Genomic DNA, 26,626 nt, shown 5'->3' with positions numbered 1-26,626 from the left:
AGGTTAATTCTTCGGGTTTTTAAAATTAATAAAAACCTCAATGTACAGGACATATTGTTGGCCGTTAAATGCAACGTTTTTTTTTTTTTGCTGAAGCGGCATTATACAGTGTTAAAAGTTCAATAAACAGCGTCACACTCAACGCTTCTTCTACATATGAAATCTTGACGTTTAGACCAAAAACGACGTTTAAAAAGTCGAATCTTCCTTTTTTAAAGAGTTATCTTTTAAAAAATTAAAACTGTTGATGTCGCGACTTGTACTTTAAAATTTTGTAAAATTTTACTTTTAAATTTGGAAATAAAATTATTAAACAGAAATTTTTGTTGCTAAATATTTAATTTACTTAAATTTTATAATATTAAGGTATAAATGCGAAATTTATGCGAAATTTGCAAATTTTGAAAAATATAAATGCGAAATTGGTGATTTTTTTTTGCGAAAATTCCGTACCTCTAGTTATAAGTTTATCGAACGCTACCGTAATACCGCAACACTTTCTTGGAATGTGCAACAATTATAATAAAGGAGCTAATAAAAATTAATACAAGGTAAGGTCGGACAAAGAAATAAACACGTATATAAAAATAACTGTGATACAAAGAAATAAATATTACAGAAAATTAATGATTTTCAAGAATCGAATGACAATTGCAAAAGAGCATTTAAAGAAGAAAATACGTGGCGAAGGATGGCTGGCGATGCTTAGAAGGTATTTAAATAAAAGCAAAAAGAATGGAAAAAATGTGAAGGAAGGAGCAAGATAGAATGCAAAAAGCAAAACAAAATTGAACTGTACTGAAAAACGTATTGAAATAAAAGACCCTGTCCCAAAAAACGAGAAGTCCTTAAAAACAGGGGCCATAAGAAAAAGCCACGAACATGACATAGATTAAAGCTACGTGATTTTATAGCTTCCTAGTCTGCTGGGTTATGGGCACAAAATGCAGACAAAAGAGTATCGCTTGGCGTTACTGCTTCTCAGTGGCAGAGCTGTTCTGTGCGTAGTCGATGGTGGACATCGATGTGGTCCTTGTGTACTGTGCGCGGTGCAGTCCGATTGCAATGCTCTGTTATGTTCTATTTAATGAATAAATTCTAAAGGAAGAATGCCAATCGCGACACTGTACGAGGTTTTAAGGAAAATAGATTTTTTGACCTAACTGACACTGCCGTCCGAGTGGCATCTCCAGATTCCGCGGATTCTTAGCGCATGCAACAGACGGCAGCCTCGGCTCCGAACGCCACTACTACTACAATTTAACCCACCTAGCGTTGTAGATAGATCGTTGCTGAGTCAACGAACACTCGCCTTGGTTAACGGCGCTGCTTTACAACACAAAAAACGAGGACTCTTCGATGGCGTGGATGCGGTGCTGGTGGTGCTTACAAGGTCGTGGCGGGTGTCGCGGCGGGGGCACAGATGTCTCTACCTTCGAAGGGTTCAAGATCAAGAATGGCTCTCGGCAATCGTTTATTCTTGAGCTTCGAAATTCTTTGTCCAAGTTATGTAATAGAAATACTACGCCACGGAGAGTCCTGTCCGGGACAAAGTTAATGGAGGTGTGAGGAGTCGAGGTGTCGCGCGGGCCTTTACTGAACCGTTCCAGTGTTCGTACGCGCGACGCGCTCGGCGACCACGACTGCTCAGCTAACAGCGCACGGCTAACAAAATAACCACGATCTTGTATTTTGAAAATTGGAAGCGGTATCGTATTGCTACGCGCAGGCGCATCAGCTCAACTCGGGTGAACGGCCCGCCGCCCCGCCGCCCCGCCACTCTTGTTTATGATTCATCCGAAACGCACCGGCGCTCGCGTGCTTTGCTTTTTGTGGACTTCAATAAACCACTCGGCGGTGACTCATCTCGTGTACTTTGCATAACTGTGTGCTATTTAAAACAGCAGTCCGCCCGATCGCGGTCACTCATATAAGATCCGCCGCAGTAGCTAATATTACAGGGAATTAAAACAATCATAGCAGTAACACATGTAGTCACTTTACAATTCCGTACACGATGTAAATCATCGCTGTTAATGAAAATCGAATAAATAACCGAAGTGCGGTGTGGCCGCCCCGAGGAACCCGATTCTGTTTGGAGTAGAAAATTAATATTTATCCTAAAAGCAACCGGCACGGAAATATACGGTTACATAGTGAATCTAACATTTGCTCCGACTGTGATGTTCGACGAAATCATAACAAATCCCTTCTGTCCGACGGGTTGGGAAACAGTCTACGCATCTGCACGGGGCGCAGGAAAGGATAAAAAACAAAGTAATAGCCGGGACGGGGCGCGAGGCAGGGGTGCGCGGGGCGGGGGTGCGCGAGGCGGGGCGAGGGCCGGCTGACTGACACGTTACGGTCGCTCGCGGCAGGCGGAGTGCTGCCGGTGTTGGACGTTGGACAGTGCATGTGCGCGGCACGTGCTTCGGCTACTGAAGTTGCACAGTCACGCTGCTCACGGGAGCTGCGCGACGGCGAGCTCTGCGCCTGGCACACGGCAACTTGGTACTGTATGGGCACGCCTTCACCTCTTACTACTACTAGGTTGGTCGCCGCGCTGTAACAAGAAGGTTAGGGCGCTACCGAAAGTGCACGATTAGCGGCGCGCGGTGGAGACAAGAGGTGTAGAGTCGAGTCAGCAGGACACGGGGCACATGCGTGTATGTACTAAACTTACTATTCTATAATTGTATCAGTACAACGTCTACTGCAAGGGAGGACTACTAAATTTAAGACCTAAGACCTCTTTTAAGGTAGCGAATGTCGAGGACTCCCGCCGGAGCCACGGCTCGGGCCGGCGGTGCACGCTACTGTCACTACTGTTTTCTGACTGAGAGACCGCCGAACTCTTCAATTACTTCAGAGGAGGACCAAGGTAATAAGTTTGTTGTCACATCTGTCTATAATTGAAATGCACGCGGCCGTGTATGGTGTTGCTACATTAGATATCCCTCGCAACGCTATATTGTTGCAAAACTTTTTTTTCGAGTAAAAGCTAAATATAAAGATGGAAAGGCGGGCTTTTAGCTTCTGTTCGCAAGTCGAGAGGAGCAGCCAGCGCGAGAGCTCCCCCGGTGCAAGTGCACTCTACGGCTGTTACTTCAGCACGCTAGCGCGCTGTTCGAGGCTGCGAGAAATATATCGAATCTGTTGACCCACTTCTGCGACAAGGGCGAGGTTAAGCGGCCGCCGACGCAGTAAAACGTGTTTACTGTGGAGCCTTTACATCCGGTCATAATGAATGAATCATCCACCATCCTCTAAGAGGAATCAGATATAAAAGCCAGCGAATGTGCCAGCTTGCACTGACAAAATTTTACTTGTAGCAGAGATCCCACCACCGACTAACTAGACCAAACCACAATGATTGTTCGGATATAAATATATTTTTATTATTAGAAGCAGCAAAATAGAATATATTTACATAGTACAACTTTAATCACGTGTTTAATTCACTTGTATTATTAATTAGGCGCTGCTGAAACCATAAAAGCCTTTGCTCTCCGCGTTGCAGCAGGTTTCGGCTCCTATCCATACGAGTGATAACACGTCACCTGCGTCAATCACTTCGGAATCGGGTCTTGGAGGTCTGTAAGCTTATACCGCGTACAACTCCCGCGCAGCACTTCCTTCGAGGAGGGTGTTTCTTCTTTATTACTATCTTCTAACCAAGTAATCCTTAGTAAGGGAGCTGCTATCTTCTAAGTAAGAAAAGGACCAATATTTAGCCACTTCCGCACATGCAGTGGTAGTCGTGCAATAAAATGCACCGCCCGCCAGCCCGCTGATAAATGCATATGCGGCAAACAATGCGAATCACACAACCGCCACCGCCAAATTACTCAACACGTGTTTCAAATATTGGTCCTTATATTATAAATAAATATTGGTCCCTTTCTTACTTAGGATTGACTTCCGCGAGGTATCGACTGATTCCATTAAATATCTGCTATCTTCAAGATTTAATACGGAAGATAAGCAAATTATTCCCAATTAAGAGGAAATCATATAACTCCGTAAGACGCGACGTAAGGCCGTCGCGGTCACGCTTCCTTGTGATTTACGCCTGATTATCGCTGCAGCCAGCTGGCGAATGTCGCCTGGTGTAAGGGTAACCACAATCGTTAGTTTCCCCAAATTGTTGTACCTTCCTCTAGGACAGTAAAAAATGGTTTCCTCGCAGCATTTCTGGTGTGTATTTATGTTTGTTTTGGGATGTTGTTTGGGTTTGCTTTTGAAGTATGTGGGTGTACGTGTAATAAATAGTGTAAACATACACTATGTGTTCATAGTCATGAGGCTGGACAAGTGCGCCGTAAATCGTTAACCTGCAGGCAAATTTCCTTCATAATTCTGGGCTCTTTGTCATATTTCTCTTGGCACACACAAGTGACCATAACCACATTAAATAAACGGCTGATACGAACCCAGCGCACCGGCGCCAATGCGCTGGCGCACTCGAGGTTCTCATTGATGGGGCAACAGCAGCTGCGCTTCAGATATACACATGATAACATTTCAGCAGCATCAGCGCGGCCGGACGCGGGTCGTGCGCTATGAGCGACCTGCGTTCGCTTTGGATTAGTTTAATAACTCATCTCGTCTGTCAAATAGCACGCAATAAAAAACGCTTCCCAAACTTGCTACGTACAGGTTGGGTGCGAATGGCTTTTCCCGAGAACGCGTACCGCTGTGAACACCGACGCGCACTGGCGTGCACCAAGCCTTCAGATCTACTCACAATGGCTTCTATTAATTACAGTACTTACTTATCGACGTCACACTCGTTCGAGAACATTGCCATCGTCACACAAGCGACAGAGGCAAAGTCCATTTCTAACATTGTAGATACAACTCAAGAATTTAGGATTGTGCACGTTAGGGTCGTCCTGGATTCGTAGAATGTAAAGATGGTCACCGCAGACGGAACTTTCAGCCGGAAACTAATAAGCAACCTCCTTTCTAGGTTATTTTTATCCCGGTCGGTGAGATTGCGTCGCGTCGTCGGAAGTTGACTCGCGTGAATCTTCCCCTCGTTTGATTGAAAGCAAACGGATATAACCTTTTTATATATAATAATTAGCGCACAAGATAGACCGATCGCCAGAATGATGATCACTGACCACTTCCATTACAACTAAATGGAAATTTATTGGTGAGGGCTATGTCCAGCGACGGTCGTGGCAGATCGTCTGGTTTTGCATGACGCGTTTCAGTGTTACGGACGCGTGAAAATCTCTATACTCTAGTAGTAGTACGTCGATTTATAACTCGAGGTCTCGATTTGGTCCGTGTGATTGACACGGCCGCAGCGCGACGTGCGTAGGCCGGCGGCGCCAAGTGCGTCGTGCGGTGGCTGGTTGCGTAAAAACTGCACCTCCTCGCCAAAACCAACGCAACGAACTTTCAATTAATTGTCTGCGCGTCGCGACACGCACTTCGAGCTCCGACGCGGAGACAATAATTATTTCGCACAAGCGTCATACCGTAATACAAACAAAAAGGAACACGTACTCTGGTCTACGGACAGTTAGTGGATCTTTCGGAAGCAACCGTACACTGTAACACTTACACGGCTCAGTTCTCAGTAAGCTGTAATGTTATTGACGAATAAGGACTAGCTTTTGCATCGTCCGCTGCCACACAAGTCGAGTGAATTTTGTATCGAAAATAATTTATCATTTTTATTAATGAAACATTATGCAAACTACGTAAAGTATTTCTTTTTTATTTCTTAATTATTGATTAATAAAATAAATAATAAAATCAAACAATATCACGAAAGTTTGGGGAAATAATCACAAATAATATTTAGTCAGTTTATCGCAGGTTCATCTTAGACGCGCTTGGAACTTTCGTGGATTTGTTTTATATTAAAGCATGTCCTCGTAGAGGAGTCACAGTAGATTTGAGTTTGTATTAAATTGTGCTTCTTCGACATTCTTCTCTAGGCCTGTACATGTCACTTCTATGGTTCAAAAAATATTTATAAACTAATGAAACATCGGGACGCGGCCAGAGAAAGCATTAAAGGTACTCAAGCGTCTGCGACTTGGGCTGACACTTGCCGTCAGCACAAACATTGGCTGCTCCATAAGCCACTCTGAATACACAATAACTAAATAACAGTAAAAGTACATCCGTCTGCCGTTTAATTCGCCGCCTGCACACACACCGTATAGAAAATCCGGTACAAAAGCTCATCGCACATCGAAATACTGAAAATGCCAATAGCTCACAAAACAGAAAGGCATTCATCGCTTTGAAAGCCAAAACAATGCGCCTGCAGAGCCGCGCGCCGCCCCGGAGCACGCGCCGCCTAAAAAACGCCTACACGCTTAAAAAAGCTCGTAAGCTGTTTTTTTTTTATTTAACTTCCAAGTTGCGACAAAACAAGTTGTATTTACAGGTAAAATAACAATGAACAGAACAAGGCTACGTAAACAACCCTTGATAATAAAACATGGTTAAATAAGTCAGTAAGATCTAAAGCTTTCGGCTCAACGTTGGGACGGGCGCGCGGTACAGTTCTGGTGCGTGCCTTTGTGTTGATTAATTGTACGTTGGACAAATGCGGAGGAGTCACGTCCAGAGACCTTGTATTCATCAAAACTGAACGCGGTGCGCGCGCGGGCAACGAACGTATCCCAGGATGCGCACGGAGACCGCTCGTGCCCGCTGCTACGCAGACAGGCTCATAAGCAACTTCATTGCTCAATGCCCCGCTGTACAGGGGGGGTGATCGCGGCCGCTTGCGCGCTGTGCAACAAGCTCGGGCAAATATGTAAACGTTTTTGTATCAAGATTCGCACCTGCCGGATCCGATCGCGAAGCGAATTCATCCACTTTCAAAGTCCAACTTGCAGATAGGCTGTATGACGCTGACTTCTGAGGTCTCCGCCGGCAGCTCGACCGCGGGCGCGTGCGAGGAGCGGGCATTATTACGTTGTTTATTAAATTTCAAAGCCGCAGCTTTGAGTCTTTTGTCGGATCTTTTAGAAAAAAACATTCCATTGTTTTTATTAACACTCTTGCAGGTAAAGCCTTTTGCTGTGGCAGCTGGTAGTCGAGCAAATACTTGTAAATACTCTGAAGGATTAAAATGTAGGAGCTGATTGCTAAAATTAATTAAAAGTACAGCGCGATAGCCTGAAGGTCGCAGTGATATCGCACTCGTGGGTTTAGGCTAATTAATTATCGATTGCAATTCAAAATAGCTAATTGCTCAGTCACACAACAGATAGATGGCGGTCTTTCGCGTATCCCTATGGGTTATTTCTCTGCTCGGTTTATGCATCACCCTGTTGCTCGTGCCGAGCGAGGGTGATGCAGTTCGCATTGGATCACTGCGCTACAAATGCTGCAAAGGATCCAGGCGGACTACATGTTTACGGTTACCACGGTCATCGGGCGTTGGCTGTCACAGCACGCAACGAGTGCAATAAAAATGATATTTTTTAATTACACGTCAAACAACAGCCTTTTTGGTTCAAATATTATATCAGACCGACATCAGGGCTCTGTTAACTCGATCGCCTCACAAGCAAATCCATAAATTGTAACTGCAGTGCCGGCTGGAACAACACGATTCATCCTGGGATATTCAAACCCTGGACGGCCCTGAGATAGAGACACATAATCGACATTTTAGACGACGGTCCCGTCATAATCTAGAGCGAAAGCAATATCAATGTGAGCTGGGCGGCGGTTTTCTTGGACCGCGGCAGCCTTGCGGGAAATTTCTTCCGCTACTTTTTGCCCCAGCTCTAAAGCTGTAACGCTATGTATTTAAGTAATAGTACTTTTCAACAGTTACCAGCTACTTCAAGTTAAACTTGAAGTTCACCTCTCCTTTGAAACGTCTGAACGCTTGGTGACTTCATGGTATATCTGCCCACGAGACCTTATATGTCGGAAACCTTCAAGGTCGAAGTTACTGAAGGCGCCGCTAATGTCGGTCTCTAACAACGGGAGCTAAACGAGCTCAGCACTTCCATTTCGAAGAAACTATGAACGCTACCGAGGCAAAACAAAAACATCGCCAGCCAGTTCACTAGCACAAAGTCACAATGAACCATAGAATGACAGGGATTTTAACGTGGGAGCTGGCTGCAGCTTCCCACCGCAGCGCTCCGAGCCGTGCACCAGTGTGCGAGAATGGGATCCCATTGATCGATGCAGCTAACGGGCCGCGAGCATTGCGCGCGGACTTTTTGCCGTCGCACTGTTGTTTAACCGCGCACATCGTGCCGCCGGGTGTGTACAGTGTCGTACCGCTAACCTTGTACCAATAACCTTCGGTCTTTCTGATTTAATGATCTTGTCTTTAGTAGATATTTAATTTCAGAGCACTTGAGTTGAATAGCTTAATCTGAGACCGAGAGCTCCTCCGAGAGCGTTAGCATTTGTCGTTACACACTCTCGTGCTATTTCGTCCACTCGCGAACTCTGGTCACTCGGTGGACATTTGGTGTCGGTTTTAGTTGGCGCCCGAGAGAGCCGAATGTTAGCAGTGCCACTTGCTTTTACCGGGACACTACGCTGTTGGCCTTTGCTGTTAAAATAGCTTCAACGAAAATTACAAACCTTTCCCGAGCATTACACATTCTAACCGAACACAACCATATCGCGACCCGTAATTACTGCCGAGCTATCTAATGAGCCGCAGCTGACAGATGAAGAAATTGAAACACACGATTACAAGGAGTCGGGTAAGATCTCGACGATGTAACAAAATAGCAGACATAACAAAATAAATAAATGTTGTATCTAGATAATAAAAATAAATAAAATTACACTAGTCGATTACCAAGTAGCGTAAATAATAAATAAATGTACTGTGATCAAAGTTTGGAAATCAAACTCTGATACCTAAGGAGCGTAAGTATGTGAGGCACACAAGGCCATGTTTGAAAGAAATGTAAAAGATGACAAGCATGAGATATATTATGAAGGAAGAAAAACGACGCTTAAAAGAATATGTGCAGAATGAAAGAGAAAAATAAAATAAACGTTAAAAACGAAAAATCTATTAAACTGTATAATGAAGTCCCCGTCCCACAAACAAGGGTGCATATAAAAAAATTAAACACGGCCATTTGAATTGCTCCGGCTAGTGAAACTCCTGAAGTTGTGCCGTTTGGATCTAAAGAGACAAACTCGGCGGCGTCGTGTATTTTTACACTGTATGTTCTGTCAATTTAAAACGAGAGAAAAAACACAAACAAGGCAACGTGCGGTGGCGGCACGCGGCTCGCTTCCGGTGCGCGGCGGGCGCGTCTAAAATTACCGACGCCCCGCTCGCCCCGCGCAGGTAGCGCAGGTAGCGCAGGTAGCGCGGTTGCGCCGGCAGGTAGCTATCCTATTACGTTTCTTTAATCCCGGCTGTCCTTCGGTACACTCGATAAGTGACGTGACGAAGTTCTTTTCTCCTGCGTGTATATTACAAACTACTACAAACCGGGACGAATTGTTAGCGATTAATTCAAACGACGGAGGCTCAGAGCGTTCCTCGGTCACGAACTAGGGCTCACACCGAGCCGTGCTCCAGGTCCCGAAGAGCTCCCAAGTACGCCGTAGCTGGGTTTATTGTGGAAACTCTCTATTAAAGTTACTTTAAAATGGTTCGAGCCAGGCGCTTTTATCGCTATCTATCTCAAACACAGTGAAGCTATACCTAAACGTCATCAGGCAAAAGGTAAAGTATTGACATAAAAAAAATCAAATGACAGCTTTATCGTATAATGAAATAACTTTTCAGTCCCTTTTGAACGCTCTCTTGTCCGTTGTGAGCAACAACTCGTCCGATGGAGAGCGACGATTTGGTCTCAGTCTAAGCACGCGGACTCAGTAGGCGCCTGTTCACTGTGACCCTGAAGAGACCTGATAAAAAGTAGTTGAGGGGCAGCGCTAATAAAAGTAGGCGTTATCATGAGTGTTATTCTGTTAAGAATCGAGTACATTGAGCGTGCACTGCGTTTGATATAATGTCGACAGGCAAGTCGTGGCGCAATATATACATATCTGTATAATAATTGAAACAGACTTATGCCGACAAGATCAGAAGGTTGCGTGTTCAGATCACGTCGGGGTCACCAGTTGTGGTGGAGGTGGACAGGTTAGGTAATGTTAGAGACAACATAAAAATTAACAACTCTTAGATGAAAAGATTTTAAAATTCATCCGCCTACAACTTCAGATACACCAACGCCATAATAAATTATTTGTCATGCGAATGAAAAATCATTTGTACATGTTCTTTTGTACAATGTACACAACATTTGTACAATGTTTAATTGATTCAAAATTAATATTAGACAGGCTTTAATTCCATATTCCATCACAGCACTAAAGATTTAATACAAATTCACAAACAACAACACATACGTAACTTGACGCCCGTTCGCCATTATTATATTTCATAATATTTTTCGGCGCGAGACGCGGTTTTGACAACCGCCTACAAATCATACGCCGCGCGTCCTTACATTCTGCGCATGCGTAGACCGATGTATTGACAGATAAGCGAAAGCATTTTGACAACTGTGATTATTTCGCTATATATCCATTCCGGATTCAACAGCAGCTAGACAGAACACGAAACAGAACCGCGGTTATCATTTCATGACCGCATATTGAACTAGAATATACAGGGAGGGTAATAACTTTTTGAAACAATGGCTGAACTGGAAGGACTGGGGTCAGTCGAGTGGACACGACGAGCTTTTAAATGCGAGGGTAGTGTGTCATTGTCCTCGCCCAAGCTATTTGCAATAAAGTTATATGGGAACTTTATACATGAATATTCTTATGTACATTTCACATTCACCACCTAGAGGCCTGTATGAAAACGTAACTCTGCTGATAAATCTCGGCTTCACTTTAAATTTTCTCTCGGAATTATTTAACGCGGCGCGGCGCGCCCGTGTGCCAGCATACACCGCGTTGTAATTATTGTTGCTCTGCGGTTCTTCAAACAGAGACTCCATCTACGTAAATGCTAATATTGGCCGCGTGCCTGGGATGCCTGACTACATTAGGTATTTAATTTAAGCACTAACTTGATCGCCTTACCTAACAACCGCCGCACCTCAGCAAACAGCGCATACATTCGCTTTAAGCTTGTCAGTTACTCCCGACATGCGAGAGAGCGTACAGACGGAAATACAGGCTGATGATTAGTTAAAAGTGTAAAAGCTTTAAAGGGAGTGAATATGTGACTCATTTGCTGTCAACTAATGCATCGTACACGCTGATAATAAATAACATGACAATAACATGTAATACAATTGAGTTTTTGTAAAAATTCGGATTAAATGTCAAACAAAACTGCTGTGCGATCTATTGTCGGCATATGCACTAGTTTGGACTGCAACAGTTTTTTATGTTTGTGTTTACATTGGTGATGTGCTTCAGGTTACAAAATAAAATGAAAGTACAACGGTTACATTTACCCGATGAAATACGGCGACGACACAACGATATCTCCCAAGCGGCTCTAGTGAATAAAACTTTTTAACGGAAATCTGGCGAATAAAGTGAAAATTCTGTAATGAAGCTAAAAATAGATTAAGGTCGTAGTGCAGCTATCAGCTTAACAAAATGTTCACCAGTTGAACTTTGGCTCGCGGCCGCGGTTGCAATCTGTGTGAAGGATTTTTTCGCCGAGTGCAAGCGCGTTGCGTCGCCGGCCATATTATATAACATATCTCGCTGTCGGACGATTCGCAACTTGAACTGCGGGTCTGGTTGTTTGGACTGGAGCACCACGGGGCCCGGTAGCCCGCCCCGCCTGCTGCGTGTGCGGTGGACACCAGCGGCTGGTGTCGGATTCGTATCAGCTATGCGGTTTAATCCAGATGTCACTCTTGTTTATTCACCTGGCTTGGTGTATGCCTGTGCGTTCGGCGCTTTGCGTAATGAGTGATCGTCTCCACAGGTCCTGCGAACGGTGAGGTCCCATCGAAAGTGGTGGCTGGCTGGCAATCAGCAGGATACCGTAACTGGGGTACTTGTCTGCTAAGCAAGAAGCATATGCTAGATAATACCGACCGCAGCCGGGCGCAGTCGAGGCTGAATGAAGGCCGTGATTGTGCGATTTTTTTCAGAGCGCCTCCTCTTCCCTTTAATCTTGTTAATCATAACAAGTTGTAGCTAACGAGCCCGAGCAAGCGGTCAAGGCGGGCGTGCGCCTTTTAATAGCATTCAGTTTGTTTGCCCCGTAAACAATTATATTATAATATATTAGATAACCGCGTATCTACCAAACCAATTGAAGTAAACGTTCAAAAAGTACGCGTGCGACTCACATCAAATTTCAAAATAAACTTAACTATTAATCAAAGAGTGTGGACAAGCTGAGTAGTAACATAACTCCTGAAGATGCCCCGTGGAGGGGTGAAACACGTGTTGAGTGATTTGGCGGTGGCGGTTGTGTGATTCGCATTGTTTGCCGCATACGCATTTATCAGCGGGCTGGCGGGCGGTGCATTTCATTGCACGACTGCCGTTGCATGTGAGGAAGTGGCTGAATATTGGTCCTTTTCTCACATGGCTAGTAACGGCAGCGGGTCGAGGCTCGTACGGCCGCGCATTACGGGCGTCCTATCTGACTAGTAAAGTTCGCTGTTTCATTGGCGCAACTCTCCTTTTCCTTCGGTAGTTTTTTTTTTGTTAAAGAAAATTTGAGGTTTGTGTGCGGCCACACCTCACGAAATACAAGTGACAATACAAGCGCTAACGAATTGATAACCGAAGGCGGAGCGCGCGGCCGCCGGCACAAGGCTGCGAGTCTAAAGCGAGAAAGTGAAAGTAAGATTTTTAAACAGCTCGTCAGGACGCGGCGGCGCGCGAGCGTGATGCAATACCCAGTACAGGAGCACCCGCTTACAGTGCTCTAACGTATTTATATCGCAACAAACGCATTTTACTATGCAAACACAACATCTGAGATGTAAATACAAGACTGTCCGAAACTACTCAAAGGAATAACTTTTTACCGCGTGATAACCGTCCTTAAAACAGAATAAAAACAGTCGGTACGTCGCACCGCTCACGCACAACAGTTGCCCGCCTACAGAGCGAGAGGGAAAGACAGTGGATTTGTGGAAAGAAAGACATAAACGAAAGATAATATGAAGTATAAAAGAAGAGAAAGAAAATAAAAAAAAATGTATGCGGAAAAATTAAATAAATGTTAATAAAAGTCCCTGTCACACACCAGATAGAATAAAAAAAAAAAAAAAAAAACCGTTGCCTGCCTATTGTGTGCGCGTCCCATGCATATGAAACCAAGACGATATCTTAGATTTCCTTGGCGAGGTTTAAAAATATTCCTTATTCCACACCTAGCCGTGTGCATTATTTCTCGAAAGAGACCAAAACTAGTGCGTATCATTTTACTGGAACGCAGGTCGTGTTCACATCGCGCGGATTGTCGCGTCGAACGCAATGCCACGTCTATATTAGAGCAGCGTTACATTTTGTTTAACTACATGAATTGCTAATTCCAAATTCAAAACAATGTTTTATTTATTTTGATCACAACAATATTTATCGCCAGACTCAGTACAGTGAGTTAAAATTTCTCTTTTCCTTTTTGATTTCAAAAGGACGCTAGAAAACACTTAACTAATGTTAGAGCTGCTGCAAGCATGGGGCGCAGACTAAATGAAAGAGAGACGTGGATCGGAGACGTGTCGTATTTTCCTCTTACTTGACTTTATCGTCACACTACAAAGCAGACAACCAAATTTTAGTTAAAAAAAGAATAGGACTTCATGTTGGATTTGAGAATGTTAAAAGCTGATTGCTTTTGAAAGTACTGGTCTATTTAGAGACATATTTCTTAAAGCTTTAGGAAATCATAAAATTACAGATCATTACACTTTTTTGTATATATTAAATATTATACTACAACCATTTGCCACAATCATAGCTACTATATCAAGTACTAGTGCACCGGATAAGTGCCCGGCCCGTCGGCCAGTGCGCGCGGCGCGCTGTGCAAATGTAAAGCGCGAGTGTTTGCGCGGCTCCACTTCCACTGCACTCAACTCTGACAATTGAACGCACGCACTGCCGGACGTTGGCTCCTTCATTCGAATTAAAACTAGTCACGCAACTCATCATTTCGGCGTAAAACAGACACTGACGGACATAGACGTCGCCCAAAGGTTACTGATGGATCAGCGGTGCACCTGTTGCAACGGAAATGGTCGAATTGACGATATACATCACTTTGTGTATACATCGTGCGTCCGCTGGCTCTCGTGATACACACGCTCCGTCCCGCGTCGACGAGCTCTCGCTGCGTCACAAGGAAAAGGAGACGTCGAAGATGGAATCTGAGACGCGTGTGAATATTCAGTCTGCACGTGAGCGTGAACGAGGCGGCGTGACGTCACGGCCGGGGCGTTCACGCCTCGCCCCAGTGACCCGGAGCGCGAGGGTGCGCGGAGGGTGTGGGGGGCGCGCGGGTGGGGTGCGCGCGAGGTCGCCGGGGCGCCCCGCGAGTGTCGCGCCGGACCCGCGCCCGTACCGCGCGACAGACGATATACCCCATTAGTGCTTTTGTGCGCGGCACCCCATTCACCTCGCGCCGCTGATGACACTTCGGGGAAAATAATTATCTCCTCCAGCCTAAACAATAGCGACGCTCGCGGACAATATCACAACTGCACATTTGTACACTCGGCGTCATTAGGGCCGGCGCGGGGTTGTGCCAGCTCGGGGGGAGCAGGAAATCAACCGAGCGCGGGTCACTCACAATGCTTAATTAGCGGTCGCGGGTCGAGCGCGGAGCGTTTCGTTGCCATCGAAAAAGTCATCGCCGCTCGAGGACTGCGACAATACAATGTAGCTCTATGCCGGTGACGGTTCCTTCGACAGCAACTGCGCTGAAACCATTGAGCCCCAGCGCCGGTAAACTTTAAAGACGCAGTTTAATTTCTAGCCCGTCTCCAAGAGACGAAACCGGCTTAGTAGCTCACAAAGTGTTCAAGCTGTCAGTGTAGCAGTCAACCTGCGCCACGATGGATCGTGTCGGCGACGGTATGTGAATGAGATATTTCTGGGAAAGAAAGCCACGTATGAATCAGGCGGCGGCATCTTCCAGGACCGAAAAATTTCAGTGGATAATAATAGTCAAGTACAGCAGACGACTGATTGTGATGGTTATGAGATATCGTCCTGACAGACGGAGCCTCGACGCGGGCTTGTTGTTCAACCACACAGACCTCGACCGCCGCCCGTGCTGACGAGCGGCGGCAAGTACGCATCGCGCGGCGGGCTCGCGGGTTGGGGCCGCGCCAACGGAGCGCTGGCCGCGGCCTCCAGCAATTTTGGGGCGTTAATTATTCACTTCGGTGGTCAGCGCAGGTGACGGCGGCGAAAATCAATATCGGATGAATACTCTCTATTGGCTTTTGCCCGTATACTGGTCCGCGAGCGACGCGCGCGTAGCGAACGCAGGCGGATCTCCGGCACGAGCTATCAGAGTCAATAAAACCTCTTCGCTCATTTTCTTTGCTTAGTTTCGTTGCATTTTGTGGACAAGCAGCACAAAAGTTTACTACTCTTACATTTTGTATTTCGATTAAAACAATATATATATTTTTTAAATTTGATTACATCTCCAATTACATGTGTCCTTTATTACAAGGTCGTTGTTTTGGTTACAGTGAAAATCATCGGCGCGGCGGGCGCTGCACCGCGCTCGGCGGGGCCACTAAATCCTGTATAAATCTTTTTTATTTCGCGATAATAAAAACAAAACAAAGTGTAAACATTGCGGTAATAAACATTGGCGCTTATTAAATATATATAAAATGGATTTAGTTAAAATTTTTCACCCTTTCACGGTGGGTTACCCAGGTAACCTTGCCCCTATGGGATACGGTGCTTCAGATTTGAAAAAAGGTGAGCGTGTAGTGCGAACAAAACGACGTAAATTCCATCGGCCGACCTAACGAAACGATTCGCCGCAGTATTTTGCGTCATGCTGAAAAGTAAACCAGATACTTTTTTTTCGCTTTTTATTCCGCGCGGAAAATCTCTCGGTGTACAGGAGGAAATTTCTCTGTAACGCCTTATTGAGGGAATAAAAGTTACATGATATTTAACGTATGACTTTGTGCCCTGTGTATTTTTCATAATAAACAAAAATATTCTGTATAATTCAAGCGTGTATCAACAACGCTGCAGTGGCGGCTGCAGCGCAGCCAGGTCGGAAGTGACCGCCCGCCCCCCGCGCCGCCCCCCGCCCCGCCCCCCGCGCCGCCCACAATGCTCCGCGGCTCGGGAAACGCATTTGGAGCGCGTCTCGTCTTCCGGTCGCGTGCGCACTCTACAAAGACTTCAATTGCGGAACTTTTGCAATTGCGTGCACAGCGATCTGTGATGAAGCTCGAACAGTTCGTTCAATTTAATCGGTACAAAGATTTGGCCAGTTCTGATGAACGGATATATCATTTTAGTTAACATCACTGCACACGTCGACTGCTACGTGAACTTCCAGCGGCGACTAGACACAGATGCGACGAGGAAAAAGTGAAATATACGTATCTGTAACATCGGTTACAGTTTCAGTACGTTTCATAATTTGATTGTACAAAAATATTACAGCAAAACAGAAGTAGACCGCCGACCACGACAAAATAGCAGGACCATTTTCGTACAGAACTAAGTCCACCTATTTTAATCTAGTGCTTATTTGAATAAGGGGTAAAATCATCCACTAGAGTGTTCCAGATTAAGTATTCATTCAAAACATTGACCGTCTAGTGTTTGTAGATCGACTAGGAGCCTGCAGCACTTCGGTGCCGTTCATTATTTTCATGTCATCACTCTGTGAATACTGAAGTAGACGCAGCTCATCGCTCGGGTCTTTGGAGAAAGCATTTTGTGTCTTTTGTCCGTTGGTCGACAGACAGCGCGGGGCAGCGCGCGACGCGACCACCTCACGTGCACTGTGCCCAACGTGTACAGTCCCAGCCACAGCGAATGCGCGCTAAATTTCTAATTACGCTAATTGAATTGAAATTGCTCATTCAGACCTCGGAGCGGACGCGCTCACCCGCCGGCTGCGCATCGCATCGCGTCTGCTGCGTGAGCGATACGCTTAACTATGTCAAGTCAATTAATGATATTGCTTTTTTATTGGGTTTAAAACGGCAGATAAATCGTCTTCTCTCCTCTTCTCCCTTTCGCTAGATGCATAACGAAAGCTTATTAAGCTGAACTACCACCGGCAAATGAAAACAAAGGCAAAGCCTTCACACACTACCCATAGTCGTGTCTAGGCTCGGAGTAGAGCTATATCACCTCGCTCGTTACCGCGAGGCTTTGGCGCAAATGCAATGGTCCACGCCATCGTCATCAAGCCCAACATTGCGAATGTGCAGCGGCGATGGTTGTTTCTCTATCTCCGTAGTCCCATTCGGCGGCCTTTCGACTTCCGAGACATTCATATTGATACGTCTTATTCTGTTTAGTTTGTTACCGCAAGAAAGAGTCGAGCCGTATTGAAATGACACCAAAGTACGCCAGGGTACCGCTGTGGTCTTGTAATTGGGAGAACGAACACAGCGTGCACCAATACATCGGGACCAAGCTTGACACGGCGGCCGCACGTGCCCAACGACTTACTGTAGACAAACTGATCGTCAACTTTAACACACCCACTGCCTCAGGCACCCGTAGGATTAACTTCGCAATGGAGTAGTAATTATATTGTTTACTAGACTTCGGTAGCGCACACAAAATATTCCCGGGTGATAATTTCAAAGCCACACGTTTGTTCATACTTCGGATTGAAAACAAAAAAAGTTTCTAGAACAGGTGCCGCCGGCGGGCCGGTGCGCTCGTACAAAACATTCGATTTGATTCAATATCTGGGAGCCGCTAAGCATTGCAGTAATACCAGCTTTCGCGGCGGCCATATTGATTTTACTTGGCGCCGTGAAACATATTTAAAATATAATTTATGTATCTCACAGATCATTATTACAGACAACACAAAGGGTGAGATCGATCGCTAAATGTTCCCGTCGAATTTGCTAGATCACTATTTTGGTAAGAGCCCGCGCAGCAGTGAGTCAGCGTGACTTTATTCAAGATTCCAACTATAAACAGATGTATCTTTACGAGAAATCAACACCAATGCGTCAAATAAGCAATAAGCCTTACATAGGATGTCATAAATCGGAAACCTCTGAATATTTAATTTGAATAGAAGCATTCCGACCGACAGGGTGCAGCGAAATTGCATGAATTTTGTATTCCAATAACTGAGATCATGACGCCTACTCTCTACGTGTAAATGTAACGAGCGCACGGTGTTGCCTGGGACAGTAAGAGCCGCATCATCAGGTGCGGCCAGGTCCCTAAATAAAACTGAAACGTCCAGCGCCAAGGAATCAGTGCAAGAACCGTAGCGGGTGCTGTACTGCAGCAGCAAGGCGACGCACGCGCGGAGTTGCAGGCGACGTACTCGCAACCGAAAAACTATTGAAGACGAACAAACCTCACGTAGCTGCCGTAGGAAAGTTGAAAACCTAATAAATATAACACTCATACAGAGTATTTAATGGAATCAGGCGTTACCTCGCGGAAGTCCATTCTAAGTAAGAAAAGGACCAATATTTAGCCACTTCCGCACATGCAGTGGTAGTAGTGCAATAAAATGCACCGCCCGCCAGCCCGCTGATAAATCAACTCTGACAACTCTGACTCTGTGTTTGGCACTAATCGATGTAACATAACTCCTGAAGATGCCCCGTGGATGGGTGAAACACGTGTTGAGTAATTTGGCGGTGGCGGTTGTGTGATTCGCATTGTTTGCCGCATACGCATTTATCAGCGGGCTGGCGGTAAATATTGGTCCTTTTCTTACTTATACAGAGTGTTCCATTTCAATACTAGAGGAATAGGTACGTCTAATTGGTGCCACTTTGAATATTCGGGAGAAAGACATGCATATTTAAGTCTAGTTAATGCAACAAAAAAGCAGATAAAAAGTGTTTGCAATCATTTCATAAAATGGGATAGAGAGATTAATTAGTCTTGGACACCATTATGGAAGCAGATTTAATATTCCGAGCGTGCATATTGTTTAAGAACGAAATCAGTAAACAATCGTGTCTCTGAAACTTGAGCCGAGCGACGTCGGGGCGACGTGGGGCGCCGCCTGTTAGAGATTTCAATAAGTTGAATTTGGGGCACAGGTTAGACTCCGGCAGCGCGCAGCTGTGCGCGACCAGCGCTCGTGTTATTGGAACTGCTCGCAGCAACGAGCTGCAGCCGCGGCTTGTCTCATATCAATTATTTTAAATTCATTGTAATGACGATGCGTTGAGCCGCGTTTGCAGCTTTTCTTCTGCACTGAGGGGATGTGTTAGTGGATGTTTCTACATATTAGCTCTTCATTGCTTGAGAAATCAAGGTTTTCACCTCCACTGGACGTTGTCTGTTTTTTTGGACCGGACTTTGCCATCTGCTGCCTAAATTACATTTGCAGATTCCGCGGGCTCGAAATATTTGTTGTTACATAAGTTATTTGGCAAGCGCAACATCGGCAGATGACCTTGTTAAGTTTTGAAGATAGAATAAAATTATTGGAAATCTACAGAGCAGGTCCAGTAGTGGACATCCCATGGCTAGGATGATGCTTATAATAAGTTTAGTTCACTCGCTTTCCTATCCAGGCCTTAATTATTCAAAAAAATATTAGAAGATTATATTAATTGTGCAGTGGGTCATGAAAAACAATTTAGGCTAGATTTGCCTTGAAAACCTTTCTGTAACAATTGCCTTGTAAATTGCCTGTGAAACATTTATTATTTTACAATTAGGTACGGGTTGTCTGAATGGCTGTAATGGTTATTGATACAGGTGCCTAAATTGTAAGAAGATTGGCAATACTGAAAAAATAACACAGCGATACAAATTAAACAGAGTGTTTCATAATAACACTCTGTGGTATCTACTCTGAGAGTAATTCAATAAACAAAACCTATTCTTGAAGAATATTTTAATTGGAGACAAGAGAAACTTGTTACATGATCATCTAAACTCCATAAAGTATGTAACCCTTTTATTGAGAACTGAATATACTTTTACTATAAACTCCCATGTTATGCATCTGATCCCATGTTATGATCTGCCAAAAATAAAATATATCAAAAAAATGATAATAATAAGTTGTTATTTATAGGTAATAAGAGTTCTGTTAAAAGTTGCAATGTTGTGTAAATAGATTAAATCATTTTTATCAATTGTTGTAGGCTCTTTCCAGATCCGACTGCATTAGCAACTCACTTGACATGTTATATAAGTTGAAGCATTTTCACTATAGGTCAACTCAATTTGATTGTAGTTTCTTTTAAATTGAGCTCTATTGGCATTATTCTTTTTGTGTATACAAATGATCAATATAAGTGATATTGAAAAAAGATTATAAATTAAATAAACATATAGATGGACTAGGTGAATATGTGGACAGGGTATAGAAGCCTTGTGATTCAAAATACTTTATTAATCCACTGATGCATGCATCTTGATATAAGAGATGATGTCTCATTAGATGTGTCATTAGTTATAATAGTTTATTTCCATTTTAAATGATACAGTATACTTGCAAAATAATGATTAGCGGACAAAAAGTATGCAGTTTAGAAATAGGCACCTCCAGAGTGTTGTGTATGGTTAAGCTATACATACTACTGTGAATAGGATAAGATTTAAATTAATTTCTGTTTGAATGAATTTTCAAACAGACATTGAATATTTTGCAAAATTTGTTCCTTGTTATCTTGTTTCATTTTCAGGCTCTAGTTTTACATTTAAAACAAAGCATTACCAAGACTTTATTAGCATTGTTAAGCCTACATAATCATGTACTGATATGACCGGTTATTGAGTGACTTGCTGTCTTTTATCAGCAACAGCTGCGCCAGATCCAAAAAGCTAACAGCCGTATTATTCATGAATAATTATCTTGTTACAAACATACTTGAAAAGTTAAGCTAACTGAATTGATTAAGCACCTTTAACTAAAACAGAATATGATGAACTAAGCATAAAGCATCAAATGTTAAAATAACAATTGCATTTTATTTGCATCAAAATTATAAATTGTCCCCAACTTGTGCTAATAAAGTGTTCATTGTTCATAAAGTTAATTTCTCTTCAGTGATAACAGAAGATTTAATGATATTAAGACCACAAAAGTTATTGCAAACAGAGGAACCTTAATTACAATATAGCCTTTGCTGTCACTGCTGCATGTTAAACAGAGAATATGTTATTGTGCAGTCAAACATTTTTAATACCCTTGTAGAGTCACAGTGAAAGGGTAGACTAAGTTCAAATGATAAAACAGTTTGCTACATTTATTCAATTCTCTTGGTATGACATATGTGGCAAAAGAAATATATGAGAGAATGTATGCTATGCATCCAAATCAACTTGGTGGCACTCACCTCCTCAATGTCCTTATGGAACTTGATAGGCCGCAACAAATAGAACTGCACAGCAAAATACACAAAGTTTATCACAATGAATGCACTGTTCCATAGCACCGCGTCCAAGTAGCACTCCACACTCCACGCCCACATGCCCGAGAAGGCGCAGCCAAGGATCAACGCCACTCGCAACCAAATCAAGCCCGAAGGCGTGTGCGGCGCCAGAAACGACAGCAAGAAGAAAATATTTGCCACTTGGAAAAATATGTGATTGACGGGGCGCCACTTGGGACAGTGGTGCAGGTAAACGTCCCACATGGAGGGCCGCTCGTGGATCGTCACGTTCACCGAGTCGCTTGCGGGCGACGGCAGCTTAGTTGGCTCCAAAAGGCCCATGTCTTCCGTGGTGGAGGCGACGTCACTGTCCGTCGTCGACACCTCGGTCGTAGCATTCTGCAGCCCGGTGATCATGCCGATTGCCAAGGCACTGATAAACAGCATAGTACCTCCGAGCAACACAATACCGATCGGTTCCTCGCATCGGTGTGCTCTTGACGACGCTTGGCATTTGCTCGTTGTCTTCTAATACTTAAGCACGGCTCTCCCGAGTATATTTCTCTCTAACATGAAGGCATTTACACGTTATGACTTTTATTTTCTTCTTGATAATTTGTGCAAAACGATTAAAAATCAACCGCACAATGCTTAACAATATTAACAACGTAAAAGCACTAATAGAGGTAATGATTTAATCACAAAATATTAAAATAGGCAGGAAAGTATGTCAATAAAAGCCGTTCAAACGTCTAAAATAAAATAAGTAAAAAATCCGTGAAGCAAACAACCGAAGCCCGCAGAATGACAACAGCAATGCTTGACAACTGATTAGACGACAAATAGCAAAAGTGATTTACAGAGTCGCAAGAAAATTGCAAGGCAATCGATATTTTTGATATATAACGGTTTTATAATTAAATATGCTTTTATTTATATGAAATTGATTTATTAATTGAACACATAAATGTATTTTTAACTGTTCAATTAATCAAATAAAGGTAAATATAAAAGTTAAGAAAGATGGAAGTTTTATCCAAATTCTTGTGCTCAAAGTAAAAATTATGTTTGATCGTTATAAATTAAATAATTGATCATAATCATTTTATTACCTATTTCGTTATTTTTTGTAAATGATCAAATTTGTCAAAAGCGTGCTATCATATGCTGCTAGTGAATAAAATATTTACTCACTGACAGTGACAGTTCAGGTTTGACATTTATTATGGCGGCACTTGTGCAAAAAAAAATATTTTGTTAACTCCTAAGAATTTTTAAAATGAGTAAATCATGTTGCTAAAAGACATCGTGCGTTGTTCCAATGATGACTAACGTCTCTTGTGACATGTTACTGCACCCCGAACTGTTGACAAATGAGCAACTTATGGCCATTATACAAGAGGTGATTCTACTTTTCTAAATATAACCAAATTTCAAACATTTCGCTAATTATTATTTTACATTTTATAGAGACAATTGAGGGTGCCGAATATGGCAGTTTTACCCAGAGACGAACTGTTAGAATTATTTCACCATTACTGTGTTCCCTACGGACAACGGAAATATCGAGACACAGGACGAGGAAAAATGTTGAACAGATCTCGTCACATGAGTCCCGAGAGTTCTCCAAAACTAACCTTGAATAACGACAATAACAACCGAAAGCTGGGACATTCAGTGACGGAGAGATTAAAACCACCACCAGATTTGTTGTCGGGTCACATGAAAAGGATTAAGTTAGATAATAAAGTAGAAATTACCAACGACATCAATCTTTTCAAAAGAAAAATGTCAATTGATAATGTAAGTTATTTATATAATGTTAATTAACCCATTCAATGTTATCTATAGATAAGACATTTACACTAGGTAGCTAGTTACTTTCACAATACTCCTGGAATCTCATACCATTAATTTTGCTTGTTAAAAGTTATCATGTATGGATATCATGAAATATCACACAAAGTGGGCAGAGGACAGCAAATTATTGATAAAAGAATTAAGTTTTACAAGTGAAATGGAAAGGATAACTTTTATAAAAATAGAAGTTAGACAATTGCTTTCTAGTGTTTCATTGTTTTTATTCTGAAATTTGAATGGAAAATTAAAATAAAAATGGAAATATTTAAGTTGTAGGTGCAATCATATCTGGCAGGACCTAAAGTTCTACATTCGATATGTATTCTATGTATGTCAACATATTCTCACACTTCAGTCCTCCTCGGTTAGCTCAAAGTTAACCAACGAGTTATGGATAAGGCATTGAAGAGAATATATGTATGATATTGGATCAATAACGATGAGATGTGTAGACAAAAAAAGTAACTCATATGGCCAAATGGATTAGCAAATCCGAGTTGCAGTGGCCTGATCATATAGTGCAGAACTGATGGCTGCTGGAGCCTGAAGGTTCTGGAGTGGAGACCATGGACTGACAAGTGTAGTATAGAATGTCACAAGGTGGACAGGCAACCTTGATAAAGTTATCGGAAAATGCTAGATGCAGACCTCTTACAGCTGATCTCATTGTAAATATGTAGAAGCCCAAGTCCAGTAATGAGTGTCATATGGCTGAAATTATGAGCTATAGTTTATCAAGTTGTATCTAAATACTAAAGAATTATACTAAATGTAAGCACATGTATTCATCATTATCATTATATCAGCTGATAGACACCAACTGCGACACACAGGCCTTCTCCAAAGATTGCCGCAGTGACTGATTTTGTTGCACAACCTTAACTGTGTTGTTGGTCCAGCAACCACAGTAAGTGCTCTTATTAAAATGGTTAATCATAACTTGTTTCAGGCACCAGTGCCGGAAGCCCCTCCGAACAAAAAGGAAAGGAAACCAATATTATGGCCATGAAGTAATTGTTATTAATAATTAGGAAAAGACTGAAAATATTGTGTACAAGGAACTTCCTTTGTAAATCATGTTCAATAAGCATGCATGCATGTGTGCAGCCCGGATTCTGTCCTTTAGGTTAGGGTACAAATTTTTCAGGTACACAGATCATTAGGTTCTTTATCATTAGTTATTAATTTTTTTATTATTTGGTGCGGATGACTGAGAAGTGCTATGTAAATCTAATTACAGGTAACAGGCAAGTTTTTTCTCATACACAATATAGTTTACAATACATCATTGACTTTTGTTGATGCATCAACATCATATCAGCTAATAGACTCTCATTGAAAGGCACAGGCCTCCTCCAAATATCTCTGTGATGACTGCTCCTGCACTTCTTCTATCTACTACTTCTTGTAATCTGAACTTAGTTCTTGGACCACCTAGTGGGGTGGCAACCCATGACACATCTGTCCTCTGGTCGCCACTTAGGGCACCAACGCTAATTAATGTTGATGGATATTTTGATGAGATTTCTGTACAGGGCCAGTTGCATAAACTCTACATTAGACATGATATTTACATATTAACTTTTGCCTCAACTTTCCACTAATCTCAAAGGATTTCACTGTAAGAGCAGTAGCCCATGCATTAAGCCTAGCAGTGGACTATGGATTATTGATTGATTGCCTTGTGGTCATAGAACTCGGAATAGATTCTGACTATTCAAATACTTTGTATATTGAAATAAATACAATGTTCCAGCCAGTGTGCTCTAGCACTTTTTGACATGTTTCTCTTATACAACAGTCCACTTGACTGCTAGCTTTGTTGTGCATGTTGAGTGGACTCCAAAATTGAGAGAGCAGAGAGAAACATGAAAGAATCTTATCCATTTTCCTACTCTCTGTAAACAGCTTTCTCAATTATACATTGATCCTTTCATATGAACTATGCACTTGTTACTAACTTGTTCCGCTCTGTTCTAAAAACAAATAAATTTGTACTTTGTGGATTATAATTATATTAATTATATCATAACTAAGAAAGACTTAGAAAATTTTTTGAGAGTTTGGTAGATTTATTCTTACCACTGTGTATATTGATAACAGGTATGAATGAAAGCATGAACAGTACCGTGCTACTGGTACAGAAAGCTATGCTTGCAGAAATTTCAAAACACTGCCATCAACTATATTAATAAATCTGCTATGTACATGGCACTGTATAAAACAGTTCTAAGAGTTTTTAACTGGCAGTGAGTGCTTCTATTATGTCTGTCTCCGTCTGCAATATTTATATGAATGGTTAGTTTGTAGATAATAATTGTATCTGTCACATGTAGCAATAGTAGATGGACACAAATCAAATCTAAAAAACTTAATGATTTCCAAACTTCTTCCAATGGCCTCTTTGTTTATACAATATTTGACAAAGTGGAATAATTTTTAAATGTTCCATCACTAATAATAGTGATTGTATGAACATATCAACAATGAAAGTTTTGTAGTTACATGTTAATGAATTCTGGCTTGTTATATGGTATGTATGACTATTTGTATTATGGTATTAGCAAAATTTATGTCACAAACTTTTTATAGTATATGCAAGAAGTGAACTCACAAAATAATGTTAAAAACTTTGTGCTCATTACTTAAAAGTTGTTCCGACACATGATTTATTACATGTGATTATAAGTTGTTTGTAAATGAGTGTGTGTAAAGAAAGAACTGTTAACACCTGCACAATGAGTGTGTGTCGTATAAAATGAATTTAACGAACCGTGTAATCTATATTTCTTATTTGCATTGAATTATTTACATTTGATTTATTATAAATTTGGGATGTGAAGAATATGTGCTATGAATCCATTGAGTGTTTTTATATTTAATGTGTATCAGGGTTTGTTTTAATAATACTGGCAGCTGAGAAATATTTTTTAATGAATTATATTATGACATGTAACAATAATAGATAATTGTGTTGTATGTGGCATTAGTCACAATTGGACAATCATGTCACGCCGTGTTCAAAGAACTGGATGTGTATATTGGCTAATGATAAGAATTGAATCATAACACTTGTTTTATTTTGAAAACCCATCATAAATGTGTCAACTGCACAATCCACTTGTTAAAACGTATGACATCGACACCGCATTAGCACCACTAACTCGCTAACAATCTTGAACGCGAATCTGGCCTAGAAGTATTCGGCGCTGGACTGTCTTTTGGAAGGTCACTGTAGCCTTATT

At 42.4% G+C, this 26,626-nt stretch overlaps 2 protein-coding genes across 5 annotated transcripts in view; one reads left to right on the top strand and one right to left on the bottom strand.

Moving 5' to 3' along the window:
- The window catches only part of LOC137918382 (popeye domain-containing protein 3-like), a 41,559-nt gene extending 19,256 nt beyond the window's left edge, over positions 1-22,303 (bottom strand). For all 4 annotated transcript variants that reach the window (XR_011106690.1, XR_011106691.1, XM_068761169.1 and 1 more), the window contains exon 1: positions 21,486-22,303. Coding sequence is in view for 2 of the 4 variants with exons in the window: in XM_068761169.1 (XP_068617270.1) it covers positions 21,486-21,968 (483 nt within the window). In the remaining 2 variants the exon portion in view is untranslated. The remainder of the gene's footprint in view (positions 1-21,485) is intronic.
- A 446-nt stretch (positions 22,304-22,749) lies between these two features.
- Positions 22,750-26,450, top strand: LOC137933758 (ashwin-like). Its single transcript, XM_068777795.1, has 3 exons — positions 22,750-22,923; positions 22,992-23,324; positions 24,331-26,450. The coding sequence occupies exons 1-3, from the start codon at positions 22,843-22,845 to the stop codon at positions 24,388-24,390; spliced, it is 474 nt and encodes a 157-aa protein (XP_068633896.1). The 5' UTR covers positions 22,750-22,842; the 3' UTR covers positions 24,391-26,450.
- Positions 26,451-26,626: the final 176 nt, after the last annotated feature.

This window comes from Battus philenor, unplaced genomic scaffold, assembly GCF_028537555.1.
Source record: "Battus philenor isolate CCGP_79_NKW_IND1 unplaced genomic scaffold, ilBatPhil1.0.hap1 SCAF_14, whole genome shotgun sequence".
NCBI classification, from domain to species: Eukaryota; Metazoa; Arthropoda; class Insecta; order Lepidoptera; family Papilionidae; genus Battus; species Battus philenor.
This window is presented reverse-complemented; position numbering and strand designations above follow the sequence as displayed.

Coding starts and splice junctions, on each gene's coding strand:
- LOC137933758 (XM_068777795.1), top strand. CDS start 22,843: ATGATGACTAACGTCTCTTGTGACATGTTACTGCACCCCGAACTGTTG. Junction 22,924..22,991: donor TTATGGCCATTATACAAGAG/GTGATTCTACTT, acceptor TACATTTTATAG/AGACAATTGAGGGTGCCGAA. Junction 23,325..24,330: donor GAAAAATGTCAATTGATAAT/GTAAGTTATTTA, acceptor AACTTGTTTCAG/GCACCAGTGCCGGAAGCCCC.